The following is an 18,470-nucleotide window of genomic DNA, read 5'->3' on the forward strand; positions in this document are numbered from 1 at the left end:
CCTCCCTAGGCAATCTGTTCCGGTGATTGCCTTCGGAGTATTTTTCATGTCCAGTTTAATTCATCTCCTTCACTGTATTATCCTTTGTCCATTGTTTTCCTAATTGTGTTGCCACTTCATGAAGGAAGAAGTATAGTTGGAGTATTTCGCAAACCAAGGCTGCAGGAATACATCAACTGTTAAACAGGCATCTTCTTGTACACAGCCTCCTCAATATTGAATTGGAAAGCCTTGCAGTGCGAATCTAAAAAAACTGAGTGTCAGTTAAAAGTGGGAGAAGAATGAGTCATGGAGAGTGGGAGTCAGTTCAAGTTTAAGATGCCTAAATGTAGGTCTCTACATGCTTTCTAAGTATCTGTCTCCCATTATAGTCTAATGAGTTCTAATAAATACAGTCAATGGAGCCTCAAGAGTGCTTTAGCTAACCTGCTGCTACAAAGATCTACATACAAATGAGTTTGATTTCTGGGCTTCATTGTGATATTGATTAGAGGATCTTTTCTGAGAATAGAGGAAGCTTAGACACACATGCTTGGGTGCCCAAGTGACTCCTAGATGGCATGTCTTTTGACATGGCCAGTTACATTTGACACATGGCCAGTTACTCTACAGAGCAAGGCATTTCCTGTGGCTGGACTGTGCGGGAATGTTGGGTGAGGATTTGCCTGTCTTGGTAGTCTCTCCTTTTGAGTATTTCCACAGTATTCCACAGATTCTTGTTTTCTTTCAAACTTTTATACATATGTTCTTACAGTATCCTCTTCTTTGGAGTAGCCAGGCACTTCTCAGCAGTATATAAAGTGACATAATTCATCTGTTGTATATTATTGGTTTGTTCTTTCATCCCTACCCTAAGGGACAGGAGAATCTTTCAGGGAATTATCCTTAAAGACTCTCATTGCTCTTGTACTTCTTGCAACATGACTTTCAAATATTTTAGTGGCTTAAGGCTTGGTGCATATCTACATTAATTTATCTGTATTTTAAGCCAGTAATAGCAACAAGAAAAAATAGTTTAAGTTAAAAGAGAAGCTTGATGTTTGTAGTACCAATATGAAGAGCTATAAAACATATGAAAAATTTAGAGCCCAATCCTCAGCTGACCCAAATTTGGTATTGCTGTGGAGTTAAGCAGGTTATGCTAGTTCATAGGAGCTGAGAATAAAAGTCACTAGTGTTATCCAAGGATTTATCTTCCAAAGGCTGAAAATTCTTAAGATTCCACTGCATGTTGACCTTTAGGAGACCCATCCAGCAACTCACCTTGAACTGAGTAGTGGAAGATGGATGAGAAGATAGGAGCAGTGCAGTTCCCTATAAAAACATTGAGAACCATTAACCTCTAGCTTATCATCATAAAAGTCCCAAGAAATAGTGATAGATATTTTCCAGCTCTAGCGAGAAGTGAATGTTGTCTCTATTTTGGTAGTGGAAAATTGGGGTGGAAGTTGATGTATGCCCATGCAAATAGACTGCATGCTGTGCTGCTCAACAAGCAGGACACGTTCATATGACTTGCCCTTTTTGGCTCTCCCATTTGTGTTTGCTAAAGATGTCTGTCTCCTACTTACTAGGATCCACATATTAATTTTTATGTATTCAAGTGTTGAACCGAATAAAAATGTGAGGATATACCTTAGACTCCTTAAGAGTTGTGCAGAACTCAACCTTTCTGGGAGCTGATCTTGGGTGTGTAAGACAACTTGCCTTTCCTTGACAGCTTCAGAAATGGGAGTCATTGCAGCTGCTGTTAGCAGGCAGCTTTGTCATCCCAGTTTGCCACTCAGTTAGCATGTTTGTAATAGTTTAAACAAACTAGAGATCACTGGAGGGGATGCTCATGTTTGCAGTTCAGCTATTCATGTCTCAAGGAAAACTTTGAATCCTCTTTTGGGATGTTCGGAGAACAGAGAAGCTGTGAGAGCAGCTGGCAGCCATGTACACAAGGTTGATTGATTGAAAAAATATCACATGTGCTGTGGCTTCCAGCTAAATCCATGAGGCACCACAATATTTATGGAGCAGGGAACTAGCATAATGCTAGGGGTATCTGTCACTTTGCAAATATGCGATGACTGACAGTGATGCCAGATGCAAGTGATAGGCATGACTGGGCAATAAATACAGACAGAAATATAGGTGTAGGCACACAGACACTTCCCAAGTGATTCTTCCAGGGTTGGACATGGAGTTTAGAGTGAGCAGGTTTAACTTCCAAGCTGTACATTATTCACTGGACCATGCGGGAAGCTTAGCTGTCAGGACTGCATTACAGCAGGCAAGATTGACAGTGGCCTCTTGGAAACCATTTAAGATGGGAATATTGCACATATTCTACTTCTTCCTCTTCTTGTGAATTAAACGCTGTTGCTACTGCTGTGTGTGTATGCTGGGGAGAGGAAGGAGGACCATATGTCCTTATGTTTGATTGTATACTTGAGATGACTCTTCACAACATGGCCTAGCGCTCAGAGGGCATGTCTCACCAGACATTGTGTCAGTGTGCCTTATTTCCCACCCAGCACCATCCTATACAGCTGTCATTTATCCCTTTATTTTTTAAAATATTTCTCCTTGTGCTTTTACTGTCATCAAATCCAGATTTGGAGGAAAGTAGTATTCTGAGGAATTTTATTACTAGTATCATGGAATCACGGAATTATGGAAGTGTCAGAGTTGGAAGGGACCTCTAGAGATCATCTAGTCCAACTCCCCTGCTAAAGCAGGATTGCCTAGAGCACATTACTCGGGACTGCATCCAGGCAGGTCTTGAAGATCTCCAGAGAAGGGGACTCCACAACCTCCCTTGGCAGCCTGTTCCAGGGCTCTGTCACCCTCACCATAAAGAAGTTCTTCCTCATATTTGAATGGAACTTCCTGTGTTCCAGCTTGTGCCCATTGTCCCTCGTCCTGTCACTGGGATCCACGGAAAAGAGTCTAGCTCCATCCTCCTTCAACCCACTCTTTATATATTTGTAAGCATTAATAAGATCACCCCTCAGCCTTCTCTTCTCCAGGCTAAAGAGTCCCAGCTCTCTCAGCCTTTCCTCATAAGGGAGATGCTCTAATCCCTTAATCATCTTTGTTGCCCTTATCAGTTCTTTCTTGTTTTCAATGATTCATTCATGTGTTGAGATATTCCAGAGTGTCTCACGTTTCCACTTCTTTCTTCATGGTTTCTAGCTGCAGCTGCAAAGTTCTCACTTCATTTTACTATAATCATAGAATCGTTTAGGTTGGAAAAGACCTTTAAGATCACCAAGTCCAACCATTAACCTAGCACTGCCAAGTCCATCACTAAAACATGTCCCTCAGCACCACCCACATCTACACTTCTTTTAACTATATCCAGGGATGATAACCGAACCACTTCCCTGGGCAGCCTGTTCCAATGCTTTACAACCCGTTCAGTGAAGAAATTTCTCCTAATATCCAATCTAAATCTCCCTTGGTTTCCTCTCATCCTATCGCTTGTTACTTGAGAGAGGAGACCGACCCCCACCTCACTACAGCCTCCTATTAGGTAGTTATAGAGAGCGATAAGGTCTCCCCTCAGCCTCCTTTTCTCTAGGCTGAACAACCCCATTTCCCTCCGCTGCTCCTCATAGAACTTGTGCTCTAGATGCTCTTAACCCCTTAACCAGCTTCATTGCTCTTTTCTGGACACACTTCAGCACCTCAATGTCTTTCTTGTAGTGAGGGGCCCAAAACTGGACACAGTACTCGAGGTAGGGCTTCACCAGTGCTGAGTACAGGGGGACGATCACTTACCTACTCCTACTGGCCACACTATTCCTGATACAGGCCAGGATGCTGTTGGTCACCTTGGCCACCTGGGCACACTGCTGGCTCATGTTCAGCAGGCTGTCGACCAACACCTCCAGGTCCTTTTCCACCAGGCAGCTTTCCAGCCACTCTTCCCCAAGCCTGTAGCTGCATGGGGTTGTTGTGGCCCAAGCGCGGGACCCAGCACTTGGCCTTGTTGAACCTCATACTGTTGGCCTCGGCCCATCAAGCATATATTTAACTTTAGCTTAAAAAATAAGCATGGACCCCACAAAATAATTTGCCAGAAAGATTCCTTGGTAATCAGGCAGGGCTTTCTTTTTTTCATTCTGTCTATTTAATAAGATGTTATTCAAAGGAGAAAATTATGCTGTTGTGTGCAAACCAGATAAACACCAAGTAGTGGGAACATTCCTGCAGTTGAAGATTTGGCAACTTAGGCCACTTCTGCTAAAGATTGCCTCAAAAAAGTAGGGCTTACTGACTGTAGGGAGGATGAGTAAAAACAGCCTGGGTGTGATTGAACTGGAAATGTGATTATTTAGGTTTTTTTCAAGGCTCCCACTATATCTCCGCCTTTCAAGCAGTGTTAAGCTTGAGGCTGTTCAGTGGGGGAGTGCCAAGTGAGCTGGAAAAGTTAAACCTTGCCTCTAGTGACAGAGGGCTCTATTGTTGCAAAGCTTCAATCTCATTGAAAGTCCTGAAAGCAAATAAATATGAATAAAAATTCTTACAGAAGATGAACATTGTGACTGCTTTCTAAAAAACTTTTTGAATTAAGGTAAGTTTCTTGGTTTTGACTGTTATTTCAGTGTCTTTGCTATTTTTATTTTCCTATAGGGGGGTGCTCAAGTATCAGACCAACTTAGAGGAACACCCTCCTGGTTGCTTTAATCCTAACAAAACACTCCGAGAGAATATGACGGTGCCAAAGGCTTTTGAAGAGTTGTTTCCTGACTATACTACTGAGCCTTTCCCAGAGGACTTATCAGTACCAGAACCCTTTGTACAAAATAACTTTATGAGAATTTGTTCCAAGGAACCCAAGTTCCAGTCACACTTCCCAGAGGTCTGTATGATCCGACGTTTCAGGTATTACAAGCCATGCCAAGTCTTTCAGTCAGCCATAACCACTAATTATTGCTTTTCCAGACCAGATGTTTTAATAATGGAAAATATTATTAAAACCTTTTCAGGCATTCAAAGATTTGGTGGGGAAAAAACAATCTGTATTAAACCTTGAACTGCATTACAATGTGGTGCATAGAATAGGGTGGAAAAGTGTCAAGAGATCGGTTGTAATGTTCTTTTTTGTATGACACGCTAAAAGAGATATATTGGTCTTGCTATAAATGTGACTTTAAATTACAGCATAGCACTTCAGAGCAAACATTTATATAACGTATTCATAAGGTCCCTTTGTAAGCATTGTGCGGCAGTAGTTAATTGAAATCATCAAACTCCATTTGTTCTCTTTTTCACTATGCGGAAGCAATTCGTAATACTCATTTCTGGGTTGCAGTTGGTTGTGGTTTGGCTTTGTATAGCCTGTTTGCAGACAGCCTTGTTTTATATGTGGCGTGGGTAAATGAGCATGATGGCAGTGGGGATAAAAAAGCCTTTTTCTGTTTTCTGTTTTCCTTTTGTTTCTTTATGTTTTGTGGCAACAGCTTTGTCTTCATCCAAATTTTCTCTTTTCTTTTGAGAAAAGATGAGCTGGGCTGTATTGGCAAGTAGCCTGAGGAAGTTTTGGAATACAGAGTTCACAAACTCAAGGCCCACTATTCAAGGTGGCTACATAACAGACCTCACAGGATTTTTTCTATTATTATTATTATTATTGGGTTTTGTAGGACAGATAAGTCCCTTATGAGCTGCAGTGGGAACCCATTTTACTGTGGAGCATGTAATCGTAAGAAACAGTCAATTCTACTTTGAAGTCCTCCAACCAAGTTCTTTGGATTTGTATTTTGTTATGGTAATACATCTGAATTACAAGCATCAATGTACATCTGGCTCCATATGACCCACATGCCATCAAACTTTTGGGGCTTAAGATGTCTACTTTAGAGTCATTTATGGGGAAACAAGAGCCATGAAAAGAAATGGTCACTCAGTGTTCTCCTGGCAGCTCATAACTTTATTTAGGACTTTTTTGGATTTGGAAGTGCTTTATGCACTTAGTGATATGAAATTTTTTTAAGAAAAAAGCCTTAGGTCTTGTGAGCTACTGAAGTTTTAAGGCCAAAGGTGCGTGAGGAAATTAAATACTCTGCTAGTTGCAAGAGATGCTGATGTGTAACTTCAAAAATTGGAAAGGGAAGATGGATGAGGGTCAAGGGCACTTCAGTGCCATGGCTTGAATGACTGAGCAGATGTGGAATTAGTAGTTGGCTCTGCCATGAGCTGTTAGTAATTGACTCTTAGGATGGGATTTAGCTGAGCAGCTGCAAATGTCTCCATCTGAGGTAGTCACCCAGGTCTGCCTGTATAATTGAAATGGGCATTTCCAGGGCATTATTTGTCTAGCATACACATCTTCCACAGGGGCAAATGAATCATGATTCAAAAATGTCCATTTCTCTCCCTTGTCTATGATTTTACACTAGCTTATTACAAGCATGAACTTTATAGCATGACAATTGGTTCTTTCTTAGTTTTGTCCTTGTACCTGAGGAGATTAAAAGAAGGTAACAGTCAAATAATATTGCAAACCAGAAAGTGTTTTTCCATAAAGGTTAACCACTTTTATAGTACTCTTGTCTGTTAGATTTTGGAACAGCGCATGTACTGTGTCCTTCACTGCTGAAATCAGTTGCTATCTAACTACACAAAACCAGAGTAACATGGTTGCAAATGAGGTCATTAGCATTTTGTTCCTGATGAGTTTCATGATTGAAATCATTTGTGCTTTTGGGTGATGCTGCCGGTTAGACTGATTAAGCCTGCATAATGTGCTTGGATTTCTGCACATAGAGAGATGTGGAAGTTACTTGTGACCAGAACACTGTTCCACAATAGATGTGAAATGAGGTCCTTCAAGCACTTCTGTAGTTTTGAAATTAGAAAACATAAAATGAAAAGTCCTTGAGGTAACATATTTTTGTTCTCCCGTAGACCTGGTTTTGGATTTCTGGACCTCTGTGCTTGTACTGTGTGGAAAGGCTGTACCGCTACATCCGCAGCAATAAACCAGTCACCATAACTTCTGTGATAAGCCACCCCTCCAATGTACTTGAAGTCAGGATGATAAAAGATGACTTTAAAGCAAGGCCTGGTCAGGTGAGTTAATGTGCCCCTAAAAAATCACTGCTGTTCATGTAACATTGTCTGTAGGGATGACTTTCACTTTGCATGTACTAACCCATCACTGAATGTTTTGAACATATCTTTTCCATCATTTTATTTTCTCTGGCTGATTTTGTTTCAGTACGTTATTCTACACTGTCCAAGAGTGTCCGCACTGGAAAGTCATCCATTCACCCTTACAATGGTAAGACATATGATTTTGTTTCTGTACTTTCCCTTTTATTTATATTTGGTAAGCAAATGGTCTTTATTGCCTTCAAGGTGAAAATTCCCTCCGGAAGAGCTTATGTTTCATTTATGAAGGTACCAATGAATATGAAATAGGATGATTATTATGTATGATAGTACTCAATACATATTTAATTTTCTCCACTGTTGAGAAAATGATAATAGGAACTTTTTTCTAAGTCTTCTATAAGTGAAAAACAATTATAAATAAATAAATAAATAGATAGATAAAATCCATGTGATTTTGATCATTTTCATAAAAGGTTTCAGCTGTTTTTGTAGACTTTAACGCAGAATGAGCACAAATTGTAATAAATTTTGTCATCTTTCCTATTCGATGGAAAGGCATTCCTACAACTACCTTTTTCAAAGTTAGAAAAACATCAAGTTTAAAAAAGAAGTTACTGAAATAGTCTTCGACTTTATTTTTGTATTAAGAGATATGTCGATGACTTAAAGTGATATAGCAGTGCAGTCATACAACAGTGGGATTATTACTTACTCAGCTGCATTGATCTAGAGTAGGAACAGGCCTCCCTGGAGTCTCCCAGCTCTTTGGTTTTGTGGGGTGTTTTGTTTTTCTATTAGAACACTGCTAAAACAATGGATCCTGTGATTCTAATTTCCAGAAATAATGTCATCAAAGGATATTAGGCCTGGTTCAGTAGTCTTTTCTCTGACAAAACTTCTTATTTGTTATGATAAGAGTTTTTAATCAGAAAAGAGGCTGCTGACATGGACCTGCTGGGTTAGATCATAGGATGAAGTTGAATAGGATGTTTTATTGAAATCAGATTGTTTGTGTGAATTGAGGATTTCATCCAGTATTTAAAATGGCATACGATAATAATGCATGTTATGAAAAATGACTTTTGCACAAAACCTTCTAGATCTAGGAGCTATGGAAAATAGATGTCTTGTTGTGAGTCTGAGTTTTCTTAGTGAATATAAATAACTCAGTTCTATTCAGATGATGTGCCATAAATTTCAGATGTGTAAGCCTGGTTGATAAATCACAGTTTGTATAATTTTTACAGTCACATATTAAATATGTAACATTAGAACTAGCAATTTCCACTCATGCACAATACATTATATTTAAAGTCTGTAATACTAAACTGGGCAATTTCTGTTCATGCTCAGTGCTTTAAAGTACAGTGATATCCTTCAGCATAACAGCATATCCTTCAAGATCGCATACATGCTTTAACTATTACAAGATATGATGTTACCACTGAGTTACTGAGCTTCATTTTTATTGCTACAAACATATTTCAGTAGAACATCAACTATGCTGGAGAAATCCTGTTATTGGGTAAATGGCTGTTTTACAGCATAATGAGGATTTGAAATGTCTAGGTTTATGACAATCTTTTTGCCCAGCCTAAGCAGGGGACAGTCATTTCCACATGTCTTTCTAGGTCATAGAATACGCCTTGGGCTGCTGTCCGGTTTAGAAAGCTTTTTTTTCCTATTGTTTAATATGATACCAGACACGGGACTGTGCTTATAGAGTGTGCAGGCAATAGCTTAGCTCAATATTTTTTCTCCTCCAATCATGAGACCTAATTGTAGTTACTAATCAAGCTGGAACACTACTGCTGCTTCCTTTGCTGGGTGATGATAATCCCTGGGTTATTTAGAGGTTGTGGAGGCTCCTTCTTTGCAGATATTCAAAACCCACCTGGATGCATTTCTGTCCAACCTGCTCTAGGTGAACCTGCTTTGGCACTGTGGCTGGACTAGATGATCTCCGAAGGTCCCTTCCGACCCCTACCATTCTGTGATACCATTTTCCTAGGCTGGTGTAGGAGTGTGGTGCTCAGAGCTGCAGCGAGAGGGGTGCGTGGGGCTTTTGATGCTGGGACCATGAGACTGCAGAAGGGCCTAGGGGAAGGCTGCAGCCTTCTTCCTGGTGCTCTTGTCCTGCTTAGGCTCTATGGGATGTTCTGTCTAAGCTGATGAAACATCTCACTGTGCCTGGAGTATGCTTAAAAGACAAGAAGTGACCACTTCAGGCGTATCTTTATACTCTAAGTGAGGACTGTAAGCAAAAGTGCAAAGGAAGGGGTGAATCAGCGTGAAGGAGTCATGCAGATATTTTACCAGTCCCTCCCCTTTTTGAGGTTGTGTAATATTTACAGTTTAGATCAGTTTCTTACATAACGCCAGGGTGGAGGAAAACACTGGGATTCTGTGTAAAGGGCCTGAACACACTCGCATTGCACCCTGGCAAAGCTCACATGAGTTTCACTCAGAGGCAGAGGGAGCTCTGAATTGTAACCAAGTGAGCATAAAGAGGTTCAGAAGTGTGTGCAGTGGTGTTTATTTCCTTGTCCTTTTTGTCAATTGAAAGCATTCCTCCCCCCGCTGATGGAAGGAATGAGCAGAAGTCATTGGTGCAAAATACACACGGGACTTTGGAGAAGAAAAATCCGTGTTGCTCTGAACTCACAGCTGCCAGGCTAGCTTCTTTGCTAACCTGTGTCCTGGCTCTGCTGTCGAAGGCTTCATGTCACAGAATCACAGAATGGTTGAGGTTGAAAGGAACCTCTGGAGAGCATCCTGTCCACGCCCCCCATTCAAGCAGGGCCACCTAGAGCCAGTAGCCTAGAACCATGTCCAGATGGCTTTTGAATATCTCCAAGGATGGAGACTACGCAACCTCGGTGGGCAACCTCTGCCATTGCTTGGTCACCCTCCCTGCAAAAAAGTGTTTCCTGATGTTCAGAGGGAACCTCCTGTGTTTCAGTCTGTGCCCATCACCTCTGGTTCTGGCACTGGGCACCGCTGAAAAGAGCCTGACTCCATCCTCTTTGCACCCTCCCTTCAGGTATTTATATACATTGATAATGTCCCCTTAAATCTTCTCCAGTTCGAACAGTCCTATCTCTCTTAGCTTTTCCTCATAGGAGAGATGCTCCAGACCCTTAATTGTCTTCATGGCCCTTGGTTGGACTCTTCCCAGTATATCCATGTCTCTCGTGTACTAAGGGGCCCAGAACTGGACACAGTACTCCAGGTGTGGCCTCACCAGTGCTGAATAAAGGGGAGGCATCACCTCCCTCAACAGGCTGGCAATGTCACTTGTATACTCTGAAGTTCAGGCACTTGGAAATCCCAATTTTCTCTCATGATCAATGTAGAAGCCAGAATTTTTTTAACTCCATTTTTGAAGTGTGCTCCCACTGTATTTTTATTCACTAGTGTGACTTTGTAATTCATGAGTGCGACTCCTTGACTTTGTTAACCATTGGAAAATCTGGGAATGAAGGGATTCTTGCGAGTGACCTGCGGGCCAGTTCTAGGTAGTTCATAGTGGGCTACTAGCTTCATAGTGTCTTCATTGCTCCTTTGTCTTTGGTTTCACTTTGACAACATGCTTTCTTTTTAACATGTTTTACTGTGCTTCTTGCACCGGTTTCTATACACAACTGTACAGAGCTGTTACTATGCTGTGTAAAACAGTGTGAGTAATGTTTTCACTCCTGTACTCTCTTGTGTCCAATTTACTTATTTCAGAGATGATATTATTACATCTTACAATTGAATCTAAGCAGAATACAGTCAGCTCCAATATATTTTGATCTGTAGTAGGGAGAAATATTTTCTCTAAATAAATATTTTGGTTGAGGGTTTGTAAAGGGACAAGTTAATTTTGTGTGTGTGTTTCTACTTGATGAACTTTTTAAAGGAAATTTGTCTTTCAGACCAAGCGCACAATTTGGTCTGGAGATCAGAATATCCAAAGAAACATCAAAAATCTTCTCTTTAGTGCTCTGCTTCCCAAGACTGACATTTCTTCACACTTCTGTGGAAGAAAGTGTGGAACTCATCTGCTGTGAAATACAGCAAATACAGTTCAAATGTCATTGTCTATAGTGATCTTTAAAGCCCTTGGAAAAGAAAACAAGCATCTGAATAGTATGGATTTCTAGTAATGAGGATGGTTATTCATTACAGTTCATATATCCAAAGCATTGCTTCCGCTGAGAAGAGACTCAGGCTTGCAGTTTATGGTAACATTGGCTTTCTTTCCATCTCTGTCTTACATTTTACACTTGATATTGAGTTCCCTCTCTTTCCAGACACTTAACCACACTTCTAATTATTTGCAGCAGCATGAAACCATAGTACTGAGCATTTATGGCTGCACACTTGCTTTTTTTACTAATGAATGACTTCAGAAGTAGGTTCCTGTTTAGAATATATATTAGTTTCTTACAAGATAAGTCACCTTTTCTGCCATGTTTTTGGAATGTCTTGCATTGGCATGAAGTGATTGGCAGTAAGCCTCATGGAAATAGCCTTGTGTTTTGCAGATGTTAAGTTCTTCAGAAGATGTGCTTGGTCCTTTCATGTGATCTCTGCTTAATCTACTACAGAGTCAATGCAAGCCACAAACTCTCGCAAGCTGCAGTTTAGACAGCTTGGCTACCAAAAGTCTGGTGTCTACTCCCAGCACCTCATAAAGCTTAGTAATCTTGTTGTTTTAGTGGTGTTGATTAGCTTGTGGCAAAAGAAGGTAGGAAACAATTACATCATTTCATATGGAATTTAGATTGTGACAGACCTTGAAATAAGGACAAGACCAAGAGACAAATTTTCTAAATTTGGAGATGGCTCAGATCTGAGGTTTGGTGAAAACTTCTTCTCTGCAATGAACATCCACAAATGCAGGATCAAATAACCTGTTATCTCAAATTTGTGACAGTTCCGGTTGTTACTAGCTGCTGACATGCCCCTGTTTTTCCTTTGAACTGAAATCTACATTGCACAAAGATAAGAGATGCAGTTCTGCCATTGGTGTGTGAATTCAGAGCTGGCTGAACAGCTTAAAGTTTAAAACCCGTCCTTCTGGTGCATGCAAGGAACAGTGCAAACTGTTCAAAACTGTTCTTTCAGTGGGTAGCATCTCTAAACTAGAATCACCACCTCTGAGGAGACAAGAAAATTCGTTCCGATTGTGCATGGAGTAGACAACTGAATCTTTCATCAAAGCTTCTTTAGTGCTGCCTTTTACAGTGGTGGCTGTGGAGGAAAACAGAGCAGGTCCTGTGGTGACTGAATGAGTCAGTTTGCAGTATCCTCTTTGCTCTAGTTGAACTGCTGATGGAAAGGCTTTGTTAAGTTTTGTTTTATGGCAACAACATAGATCTGGTATTTGGAATGGTGTTTGGGTTGTTTTTTTCAGCTAAAATGTTGGGTCTCAAGGGATTGTCTTCTTCCATTTCTGACAATTGTGTGTGTGTATAATAAATTATCTTTTCAGGTATTTTGACACTTCACCGTAACAAGATATCTGAAATATTACTTTAGCACCCAAGACATGAGATGTAAAGAGTTGTATGCATTGTATGTAGACACTGAGACAACACCTCCTCTAGACTGACACTCTTGTTGCGCAAAACATACAACGGGGAGTGCTCTTGGCTAATCCATACTTCTGTAGTATGAGGGCGAGAGTCTCTTCCAAGAGACATACAGGACGGGAGCCAAACCTTAAATCCTCTGAATCACATTATTGCATTGACTAGAGAAGGAGCTAGAGTTATTCCCTGGGAACCCTCCCTCAGATGCTGCGGGTGCTGGAGAGGAGGGAGGCTTTAGGAGATTCTGGGAACTGAATTCTGCACTCTGTAGTGTCTAGTGATTTCAGTGACCTAGCCACAATTGCTTTCTTCATTGAAGTTTCTCAGGCAAATAATCCATGTTGAATTTCTCTGAGATTTGGGACATCATTTTGTTGGAAGTGATGAAACAATAAATTTTAGCCCACTAAGCTCAGGCTTTTCAGGTAGCGAAAAAACATTGCCAGGTTTATATAGGTCAACCTTCACTGACGTGACTTTAGCATAGAAACTGTCCTTCAGTGACAGTTATTAATTAACACATACATGTATCCCAAGATACTCTTGTTGATACTCAGACAGGGGTAACTTGCATTAACTCTTGTTGAGCTTTCTCTGCCTCTGTTTAAGACATACTCTGCGTACTCACTGATCAGTATCTTCACGAGATAATTAATAGAGGCAGGTGGCATGTAAGTGGCACACATAAAAAATAAAACCAAAACAAAGGACCTAAAGCCAAGATCCTAGCCTTCAGACTTCCAGGACTTTGTGAAATAGCTACTTTATAATAGCATGAGTGGCTGCTTCTTCAGCTCTTCCAAAGAGTTTTGGCTCTTCATTCAATGTCTAGATCCTAGTTCTGGTAGCAGGTATCAACTACCTGCAACGGGTGGTTTGAAACTTTCTTTGAAACTAGAAATTTTCTCCTGTGTTATAATGTGCTCTGACCCCCCTGCTACTTGAGTGCTGCATAAAAAATCTGCTTTTAAATCCTATTGAAGTAGAAGCTGGAAGAGTCTGTTAGTAAAAAGCGCCAAGAAGTTCTGCTCTTTTGCTAGTTCTCCATCTTTTTGAACAGGTGGTTAATTTGAAGCGGATCACATCAGGAGAATTTGTAGTGCGACGTGTTTCTTCCTTTCTTTCTACATACAGTTCTGTATGAGTAAGAAAAGAAAAAGTCCAGAGGGACTTGAATTCTCTGCTCATACACACGGATGGTCAAATCCTTGCTATGTCATTTACAGCATGTAGTGAGTTAGGGGGCCAGTATGTGTGCATTTTTCAATAAGTCAAAGCTGAGTTTTGAGGAGGGGACAAGTTTGCATATGCAGATACTCAGATCCACAGACAAAATCCAAATATATATTATTGAGGAAGAATACTTTGTCTAATTAGTGCCCAAATTAGAATTCTATAAAGTAATAATTACTGAACCCCAGGCGGAGAAACTCTGAAATCCATTAATCATCTCAGAGTAGGTAGAAGAATTACCTGAAAGAGGTTTCTGGAGGTACATGACAAATTATAGTACTGTACCTAAATGTCTCAAAGCTATTACTTATTCATACGTTTTATACCTTAAAGGTTGGTTTTTTTGCTGTTTTTGTTTTGTTTTGTTTTGTTGGGGTTTTTTTGTTTGTTTGTTTGTTTTGTAGATTGAGTTTTCCTTGTTACCTCTGCACCTCTATTAAAGTCCATTTGGTATCTGTATTTAGACAGGATGCCATTTCAAGCTGATGGCCCTGATCTGTACATTTACATTTTTGGGCTTGATGCCTTGTCAGAAAGGTTTCAGCAAATAATACATGAGTATAAACAATGTCACAAGTAACACATTTGCTTTTGTAAAAGAAAACTGGTGTTTTGTAGAGCCAAGGTTTTTTATCCCTGGGTAATCTAGAGTTCATTTAAAATCTGTGAATTTATTAACAGTCTAGCAGTGAAGTTTTAGCTCTGAGCTTCTTTTAAACAAGAAATTTAGTACTGTGCAAGAAGCAAAACTGGAGATGATGGAGAAACACGTCTTATACTGTAAACTTGAGAAATAAGCTATCCATAACAGGAGAAGCCTATGGGCCAAACTCTGAAATACTTCATAAAAAAACTGAAAAGTCGTCGGAAGTTTGCCTGAGTAAAAACTATGCAAGGACGTCAAGAGCTAAGTTCATTCTGACAGATAAATACAATAAAAACAAAATCTAACATGATGACATTCTAATAAGGTTTGTTAAATATCTTGTGCAAATGGTTATGAAACTGATCTTTATGAGATGATTTACGGCGCATTTAGGGAAATGGAGATATTGTGAAGTATCTTGCTGGCAAACTAAAGAAATCCCTAGAGCTTGTCTGCACTTCATAGAAGTAGAAAATCTAGCAGCTGTTTGACAAAGAATTTAAGTAAAACAAAAATAGAATAGATTAATATTTCAGATGCCTTCAGTACTTCCTTAGGCTTGTTTGTTTGGTTTGGTTTGGTTTGGTTTTGGGCTTAATAGTTTTGGGGTCTGTATAAAAGCCCTAAGTAAACCTTTACTTTCATTTAAACTTACAGATCTGACTTTTGGATCAAAGGAACACAGAAATTGTTACATACAAGTTCACTAAATCCTGAGTCCTCCTTCAGGAGATACTTTAAACAGAAGGTGTCAGATCCCTCTCATGAGCAGTTTTTTTTTCTGATATTATGAAAGTCAATTTACAGTACGTAACAAGCATCTGCTGACTTTAGCAGAGAAGTGTGTTTTCTCCCATCAGAGGTAGTGCTTCTAGGCTAGCTGCTAGGTCAGTTAGAGAAAGGTCTAGGAAGTGCAGGAGAACATAAAAAATAAAAAAAAACACACACAGCTTTTTGACATGAATATGATTAACATGTGGACAAAGTATTAGAGGAAATGAAGTGCCCTTCCTCTTGCTGTCCTAAAATTAAGACCAGCTGACTGGCTGGGATCTGAGCTTTAGCCTGGCAAAATATTGTGTGTGCTGGTGGGGTAGTTTGGAGGGACACAGCATTCCTCAAGGTGTTGGTGATATTGATCCATTGATGGTTCTTTCCATGAATGTCTTACACCACTGGGAACCTGTTAGCACAAGTCTGGAGATGGCCCATAGTTTCTGCTCGGGGATGATGGAGAAGAGCCTTTTGTGCCATCCAGTTTCCTTGTTCCTGCATTTGTCAGCTCAGGGCAGTGTTGCTTAGCAGTGATTCCACGTACTCTTGGAGCACTTGGAGAGGCAGCCTTGGGCAGAAGCATTGCTCTACTGCCTTTTACTCCTTCAGGGACAAAGACTTGCATCCTAGCATCCCATAAGGTTATGGTTAGTTTTTTCCACTAGCTAGCACCTTGGAATGCATAAATTATATGGGCTGAACATTGCTAGGATTGAAACATTTTTACTATGTTACAGACAGTTGCACTTGATGATCTTTAGGGATTCCTTCAAACTTGTGCCTTCTCTGGTTCTATGAAATGTAACGTGTCTGCAGGGGTGAAAGGGCACTCAGCAAGTTTTTTACCTCCGTTGAGCGGCCGAAGCAAAGAAATACTGAGTAGTCTGTAGAAGTGTATCTTTGCACTGCATCTGTAGCAGCAATAGAGTAGCAGCTGGGTTGTTACAGACTCATTAGAAAACAAATAAAGTAATTTCATATTATTTATTTAACAAAGTATATATTTTATGTGACTTTGTATATTTTAAATTTACAACCTTTGGTGTATGTACAAACCTAAGACATCTATTACAGTAAAGATTTGTGTTTTCTTGTGGTGCAAGAGTGAAATCAAGGAACAAATGCTCATAGACTGAGACATTAAAAAGAAAAAAAATTGTTTTGAACACAGAGAGCAATTTAACAACTGAGACTGCAGCAGGGAGTGAAGTAGCAAATGCTGAACTACAGTCTCACAGGAATTAATGGGTGTGAGTTTGTGGCTTGTGTTACAGAAGAAGTTAGACCCCAGATGACCAGAATGATCCTTCTTGGCACTGCAGCTGACCAGTGATGCATCCTGAGCATCCCACAGTGTTATGGGGTGTTTTTTTCCACTAGCTAGACTGCAGGTGTTTGGGGTTGTACAACAAGGAGTAAAAGGGAATGGAAAGCGAAAGGGAAAAGTGTTTGGGATGTGTTTCTGCAGCTGGGCTGCTTGCAAGGAGTCAGCTCTGCAATGGGAGGGCTCTGGCTGAAGCTATGAGTATTCAAGGCATGGTGGTCTTGCCTTGATCATCCAGACACCCTTGATACTTAAATCATGTTCCATGGTTAGGATTTCTCCATGTTCAGGGATGTTATAATGTCTGCCAGTTAAATTAGGATAGCTGTAAGGCCAAGTCTCTAACAGGGAGAGCTTTTTGACAAAATCCCATCTGTAAAATAACCCGAAACAGAAAAATAAACAGAGCCATGTTAGAGAATCTCCTAACCTGTGAGGGAGAGATGTGTTTAAAAGAGTAACTCCTCAGATCAACCTTTTTTCCTCTGAAATTTGCTGCTTATGGGATTCATTAGTTAAAACAGGGGTAGCCCAGGGCAACAGAGTTCACCTTCTGTGAGTCAGACTGAAGTCTAGCTACTATTTTTTGGCTACCTTTATATAGCATGCCTGTGTTTGTCATCACTCCTCTTCATTTTCTAATGTCAGGATGAATCATTTTAGGAATGTTTTTATCAGGTCTGTATGAAACCAGACAAGCTACAGCTTACTGAGCTTCCGAGGTTCACATTTTCTTGTCAGTTGACAAAGTTGAAAAACTTTTCCTTTTTCTCTCTGCCCAGCTTCCCCCCACCCCCCTCACCCTGGGAGGGAAAATAAGCTGGCTGTGCTTAGTTCTTTTTTCCCTCCAATTCTGCCTCTTTCCCAAACATGCTAAGCCTTTGATGTGTTTTTCTTGATCTGTGTAAGGGTTCGTCTCAGTCTGGAGCAAGGATGGGCTGATGAAACGGGGTTTGTGATGCAGCTGGTTCACCCTGGCAGGGAGGCAGAGGCAGGGAAACAGATTAGGGGCTCAGCAGTGTTTACAGTGTTTACTGCCAGGGTATTTGCAAATCCATATTAGGATCATATCGTGTTTTTTTCCCTAAAGTGAAAGCTTTCTTTGAAGGAGTTTCCCTTTATTTAAACCAACTCCGCAATGAGCTTTTTAGTTCCCCAAATCAGACAAAGATGAGGTTTCACTTTGTTCTTCCAGCTGTAGCACAGATCTTCTTTGTAACCCTGGCACTATTCAGGCCACCTACTACAGGACCAAACACAGAAGTTGGTGTGCACTGTGGTGCGTCAGCTTGAGAGCAGTATCTCCACAGGAGATAAGGAGCTTTATTTGCAGAGCTGCATGGAGGTACATAACTTGGGCATCCCTTTCATCTCCATTTTTCTGATAATAGTTATTCTGGTGTATGCATCAGCACTTCTGTGATAACGCTGCAATCAAGAGCTAACATCTTTCTAAAAAGTCTTCTCAATTCTTATGGTAAAAAAGTACAGAAGAACTGGAAACTTTCAGGAAATAACTTTCTATTTTCTTGCTAGTTTGCTCTTGACTCACCCCAACTGCCTGCATCCCAAGGTCTAAAAAGAGTGTTTTACAATATTTCAATAGTATTTAATACCATTAGAATTATTTCAATAATGTTTGTCCTGTGTCTTATTCTGGGCAGGATTCTTGACTGGGAGTAGAGACCAGTGATGTTAAATATCTGGGGTATTCTAAGCTGGAAACACAGGTGCTGATAACATAGTTTTCATTTGCTATATGTTGTGCTCTCATATGCACAGATTTCTGCACTGCTCA

General features: G+C 40.3%; 1 protein-coding gene across 3 annotated transcripts in view; it reads left to right on the top strand.

The window, feature by feature from the left end:
• The window catches only part of NOX4 (NADPH oxidase 4), a 107,215-nt gene that overhangs the window by 22,687 nt on the left and 66,058 nt on the right, over positions 1 to 18,470 (top strand). For all 3 annotated transcript variants that reach the window (XM_074168689.1, XM_074168707.1, XM_074168698.1), the window contains exons 9-11: positions 4,627 to 4,855; positions 6,904 to 7,068; positions 7,217 to 7,279. In XM_074168689.1, coding sequence (XP_074024790.1) covers positions 4,627 to 4,855; positions 6,904 to 7,068; positions 7,217 to 7,279 — 457 coding nt within the window. The remainder of the gene's footprint in view (positions 1 to 4,626; positions 4,856 to 6,903; positions 7,069 to 7,216; positions 7,280 to 18,470) is intronic.

Source organism: Numenius arquata, chromosome 1 (genome assembly GCF_964106895.1).
Source record: "Numenius arquata chromosome 1, bNumArq3.hap1.1, whole genome shotgun sequence".
NCBI classification, from domain to species: domain Eukaryota; kingdom Metazoa; phylum Chordata; class Aves; order Charadriiformes; family Scolopacidae; genus Numenius; species Numenius arquata.